At 68.9% G+C, this 5358-nt stretch overlaps 3 protein-coding genes across 3 annotated transcripts in view; 1 reads left to right on the forward strand and 2 right to left on the reverse strand.

The window, feature by feature from the left end:
* Positions 1-130: 130 nt before the first annotated feature.
* On the reverse strand, positions 131-1609 carry CHLNCDRAFT_143106 (hypothetical protein; the record flags this gene model as incomplete). Its single annotated transcript, XM_005849813.1, has 5 exons — positions 131-225; positions 435-581; positions 803-868; positions 1147-1218; positions 1469-1609. Coding segments are annotated over 5 exons (521 nt in total), but the record flags the coding sequence as incomplete, so codon positions are not given.
* Positions 1610-1913: 304 nt separating this feature from the next.
* On the reverse strand, positions 1914-3617 carry CHLNCDRAFT_143107 (hypothetical protein; the record flags this gene model as incomplete). Its single annotated transcript, XM_005849814.1, has 7 exons — positions 1914-2000; positions 2134-2182; positions 2314-2375; positions 2498-2608; positions 2892-2977; positions 3195-3453; positions 3603-3617. 7 exons carry the CDS (start codon positions 3615-3617, stop codon positions 1914-1916), a joined length of 669 nt encoding a protein of 222 aa, XP_005849876.1.
* Positions 3618-3785: 168 nt separating this feature from the next.
* Positions 3786-5358, forward strand: part of CHLNCDRAFT_57288 (hypothetical protein) — a gene marked incomplete at its 3' end in the record, with an annotated part of 3354 nt that continues 1781 nt past the window's right edge. Inside the window, exons 1-5 of the mRNA XM_005849556.1 lie at positions 3786-3970; positions 4053-4078; positions 4283-4429; positions 4605-4741; positions 4900-5184. Coding sequence (XP_005849618.1) covers positions 3935-3970; positions 4053-4078; positions 4283-4429; positions 4605-4741; positions 4900-5184 — 631 coding nt within the window. The remainder of the gene's footprint in view (positions 3971-4052; positions 4079-4282; positions 4430-4604; positions 4742-4899; positions 5185-5358) is intronic.

Raw genomic sequence — 5358 nt, forward strand, 5'->3', positions numbered from 1 at the left:
AGGGGAGGCAGGGGCAGGGCGGTGGTGCTGGCGGCGGTGTGGCTGGGCGCAGGCACGCAGGCGCCGCCCTGCGGGGCTGGCCCAGCAGGCGCCCCCCTTCCCCCAGCGTGCCTGGCGCGGGTCGTCCGACAGCATGGCCCTGCGCGGTACCGCCGACGACGGCACATCCGGCTTGCGGTAGAACCAGTGGATGTCGGCAAGGTACTGCCCACGCTTGCGGTACAACTGAGGGAGGAAGGCAGGGGGCAGGGGGCAGGGGGCGGCATCGGGGCCCCTCCCCTCCCCAGCACTGGACGGCCGCTGCCCCGGGCAGAGCATCTCGCCTCCTCTTGAGGCGTGCCTGCCACCAGCGGAGGCCAGCAGCACAGCGGCAGGCTCCCCACAACTGCACCAGGCGCAGCAGTCTCTCCCCCACACCCACACCCCACACCCACCTTCTCCACCATGGCCACCCAGGTAACCGTGGTCCCCTCCGAGTCCTCCCCCCGCACCAGCACCACGCTGCCCTTGCCCACGCGCCGCCGCGCAAAGCCGCCCCGCTCAGAAGGGTCCTCGGTCTTCAGGTCTTGGATCACGAGTTCCTGAGGCGCGGGGCGGCAGCCAGACGGTGGCAGGGGCCGGGTTGTGGCACCGCGGCAGCGGGGCCGACGGCCGCGGCACCAGGCGGCGCTGGGAAAGCGGCACAGGCCGGCGTCGTCGGCAGCTGGCACCCCGGCTCCCCACCAACGAGCACGCGGGAGTGGCGGTGCTCGGGAGCCTGCCGGCAGCCGCGGGCGGTGGGCTGCCGGGCTGCCGGCCGCACCTTGAGCTCCGTTGCCGAGTGTGGGTCCCCTGGCTTGAACAGCACCGCCTCAATCTCCTTGTCCTCCTGCAGCCCCAGGCACAGCTCCCCGTCAGCTGCACGCTTGCACCGCCTCGCCTGGAACATGTTTTGTCGGAGCTGCACAAATCGACCGCTTGGGCGGCGCCCCCCACCAAGCCTCGACCGCCTGCCAGGCTGCCCGCCCCGCCCACCTGCTCGTCGTCGGTTTGCTGCAGCAGTCGGGGGCAACAGATGGAGGCGCGTCGGGCATCGGGGCAGAAGCGCAACCAGGCAGCAAGCAAGCGGGGCGGCAACCGACACGCGCTGCACCCTGTGTGGCGTACCGTGCCCTCCACATGCGCCTGCTCGTCGTCATCCTCAAACAGCTCCTCCATATCGCTGCTGCCACCATCCTCCTGCATGGCAGCGACGGGCAGCAGAAAACTTGCTGCCCATTGCCTGGGGCACTGCCGCCGCCGCCGCCGCCGCCGCCGCCAGATGGGCTGTTGCCCGCTGCACAGGCAGGCCCGCATCCTCCTCCAGCTCACCTGATCATCTTCCATCACCTGAGTCAGGTATACAGATGCAGAAAGTGAGGTTCTGAGGCCACTTCGAGGAAACCAAAACACAAAACTTGCGGAGCGTGTGCGATGGCCGTGGCCTCACCTCTACATCCTGCTGTCTCTTGTTATCATTGCCGGCACCCTCCTTGCTGCCGCGGGGGGCTTCCACCCTTCGCTTGACGAGCGGCTCGTCATCGCTGCTGCTGCTCCCCAGGAGGTCCACCACCCCCTTTTTGGGTGGCATACCGGAGCCGAAAGTGAGCAGGCATCGAATGGGACGAAACTCTCTAAATGGCACCGCCGTCCAGCCCGCTCATAGCGCAGCACGCCGCCACGCTGAGTTGTTTGACAATGCATGGTGGAGAGGATGTCGTGCTAGCCCACATCCCACTCCCTGATGTCATGATGGCACCATCATGAGTATGCCCTGCCCCTCTCTGTCCGCGCATTCGTTACAGGGATCCGCTCTCAACGGCAGTCGCGCACACGCTCAGCTCTGGCGCACGCACGTGTTAACACATGGCCCCAGTGTGCAGGTAAAGGGTGTCCTAGAGCTCACCACAGTCTTTGATCGTGACTGCTGAGCGCGGCTTGTCCATGGGACCGGTGGGGGTGGCCTCGATCGCCTCGACCACCTGCATCGCAAGAGGCATGGCGGCGGGAGCACACGCCCTCGTTCATGCAGCGACGGCGCTCACAGTTGTTGCCGATGGCTGCTGGGCAGTTTCAAGGCAACACACTGGTGGGTCACCAATACAGCCGGCTTACATCGTAGCCCTCCATGACCTCGCCGAAGACGACGTGGCGGCCGTCCAGCCTGCAGGCGCCACCGCCACGCACACCTATGGTCTGCCACGCAGTCAACAATGTGAGCTTTGCATGCATGCATGCTTCACTTCGGCGGATGGGTGTCCCCTGCCAACTGCCCCGGCTTGCCCCCCCACGCACCAGGGGGTGGGCACGGTGGTGATGAAGAACTGGCTGCCATTGGTGTTGGGGCCCGCATTGGCCTGCACACACAGGGAACGGCAGCGGCGGGCACGGCGCTCGCCTCTGCCAGCCGACGCCCGGCTGCTCCTGGCTGGAATGCAGCGCTGCTTCGGCCCCACCCATCCAGGCCCCTCCCACCCACCATGCTCAGCAGGCCCGGCTTGGTGTGCTTGTGCACAAACGACTCGTCGGGGAAGGTGCGGCCGTAGATGGACTTGCCGCCGGTGCCGTTGCCTGCGGTGAAGTCGCCGCCCTGTGGCGGCGGGCAGGGAGGGGGAGGAGGGAGGGCAGTCAGGAAGGCAGGGATGCAGGATGCAGGATGCAGGATGCAGGATGCAGGATGCAGGAACTAGCAAGCTGCTGCAGGACGCAGGGAGGATGGGCGGTGCGCTGTGCACGGCCCATGCCGGCACCAGGGCGCCATGCCCTCGCCTCCTGGCGCCCGCCCGCCCCGCCCGGCGTCCATGGCGAGCCCCCCCAAGTCACCCCCTGCCCCCCTGCCCCCTGTGCGCCTGCAGCATGAACTCTGGGATGACTCGGTGGAAGCCGCAGCCCTTGTAGCCAAAGCCGGCCTCGCCAGTGCACAGAGCGCGGAAGTTTTCGGCGGTCTTGGGCACGTCGTCTGCAGGGGGTGGCGGGCGCAGGGGCAGCCAGGAGGTCCGGGGCATGGGCGGGCACGACAGGGCAGGAGGCAGGCACAGAGGCCGCCAGGGTGGTGGCAGGGCCAGGTATGAACGTCAGCACCACAGCGCCACTATTGATGATGCCAGGCAGTGCCAGGCCATGCCGCCGAAAGCGGCAGCCGCGGCCCAGGCCAAGCTGCGCCGGCTGGCTCTCACCGCCGTACAGCCCCATCACCACGCGCCCCGCGGGCTTGTCGCCGATGGAGATGTCAAAGAAGACCTTCTTGGTGACGGTGGGGCCGGCGGCAGCCGCCACGGTGCGCACCGCGGTCAGGTGGGCCGACAGGGCGGCGCTGCCCTGCTGCCTGCGCAGCGCGGCGGCGCCGCTGCTGATGCGGGCCGTGGACTGCAGCTGCGCCCTGGCGCGCTGGGCGGTGCGGGGCAGCTGGCAGGCGCGGGCCACGGTGGTGGCGGCCTGCGGGGGAGGAAGCGGCGGGCGGCGGCGGGCGCCGGCGTGGGTCGCCCATATCATCGGCTGCCCCATACAACCGCACGGCATACGGCAATGCAGCCCCTGTACAAGAGGCGGGTGCGAGAGGGAGGGCGAGCGGCCCAGGGATTCACCGTGAATGCCTTCATCGCGGCTGTGGGGAGGAACCTGACCGGGCCGGCGGCGTGCAGCAGTGCTTAGGGACGAAGTGATATGAGATCGCACACAGGAGAAGGGACGATGGCGCTCCTGGGAAAGTGAGGCTGAGGTGGAGGTTGTGCCTGGCCCTCTCCACATGAGGGTAACCTCTTGGGAAGCGGCATCCGGGGTTGGTGTTGTTGAGATCAGCAGCGGGTGCAGGGAGTGTCGCGCAGGCCCGCCCCGCTCGATGAGCTGCTGACTGCTGGTGCTATCCAGCCGCCCGCTTGTCCGGTTGACATAGAGGCTGCGCGGGACGGTAGTCATCATGGCGTCCGTGACCCTCAGCCTGATTCTGGAGAAGGCAAGCCCCGATCACCGGACATGCCGCCTGCGCCGCCTGCCAGCCGAATCTCTGACTCAAGAAGCAACCTTGTGCCCTGCAGATCGCCTCCAGGGACAAGGACTTCAGGTGAGGGCGCGGGAGGCGCCTTGATCACCGTCCGAGACCCCACCCCGCCTCGTTTCCCTCTGCGGGGGCTCTGCTGGACACGCCGCGGCGTCCTTTAGCTGTTGCCGGGCAGCGCCGGCCCGACGCGCTGGCCAGCATACCCCGCCGCCCTGCCGCTGGCCGTGAGCGCCGCTGCCTCGCTCCTCCCTCCTCCCTACCTGCCAGGTACATGGCCACAAGCGACCTGGCCAATGAGCTCGCCAAGGACAGCTTCCGCTTCGACAGCCCCGCCTCTGAGAAGCAGGTCAGCGACGTGGTGCTCACCCAGCTCGAGGACTCGTCAGGCGACATCTCGGGGCTGGCGGTCAAGTGGTGAGGCGGGCGCCTGCCTGTTGCCGGGCCGCTGGCGAAAGAGGCCCTGCTGCGCGCCGCCCTGGCGGCATGCAATGCGCGGCGAGGCTGTGCATGCCGCGCTGTGCCGCTGCGCGGAACCCTCCCCACCCACACCACACAAACGCGCTCGCCCCACCCCGCCCCCCGTGCGCAGCCTGGGCTACCTGGTGAACAAGAACCGCACGGAGCAGCTGCAGGAGGTGGTGGCGGCGCTGTGCAGCAAGCTGCTGACCTCCAACAAGGAGCAGCTGCGGGATGTGGCCAGCCTGGGCCTCAAGACGGTGGTGGCGGGTGAGGCGCGGGGCAGCAGGGCAGGGCCGCGAGTGGGAGGAGGGCTGTGCGCTGAGGGCTGCGAGCAGGCACCATGCTGAGGCAGGAGGGCCGTGGATTTGCGTGGGCATGCCGTTGCCACACGCTGCCCGCCTGCCCGCCTGCCCGGCCTGCCGCAGAGCTGAGCAGCAAGAAGGCGGGCACGCTGGTGGCCGCCGCCACGCCCCGGCTGATCGAGGGCCTGCAGGCGCAGGCCTCGGACGTGGTCAGCAGCAGCCTGGACATCCTGGCGGAGCTGACTGCGCGGTACGGCGGCGTGCTGCCCGACCAGGAGGGCCTGAAGCGGGCGCTGCTGCCGGAGCTGGATGAGAGCCGGGCGGGGGTGCGCAAGCGGGCTATCCAGTGCCTCGCCTCCCTGGCCGCCTCGCTGCCGCCGCATTCGCTGGACGACCTGTGCGCCACAGGTGTGTGTGTGTGTGTGTGAGAGAGAGAGAGAGAGCCTGCCTGTGCGCGTGCATGTGTGTGCGCGCGCGCGTGTGTGTGTGTGTGTGTGGGGGGGGGGGGGGGGTGAGTGGCTGGGGCTGGTGCGGGGCGGAGCTGTTGGGAGCCGCCGATGGTGGTGCGGCTTCTGGGGGAAC

The sequence above is a fragment of the Chlorella variabilis genome (assembly GCF_000147415.1).
Source record: "Chlorella variabilis unplaced genomic scaffold CHLNCscaffold_5, whole genome shotgun sequence".
Taxonomy (NCBI): Eukaryota; Viridiplantae; Chlorophyta; class Trebouxiophyceae; order Chlorellales; family Chlorellaceae; genus Chlorella; species Chlorella variabilis.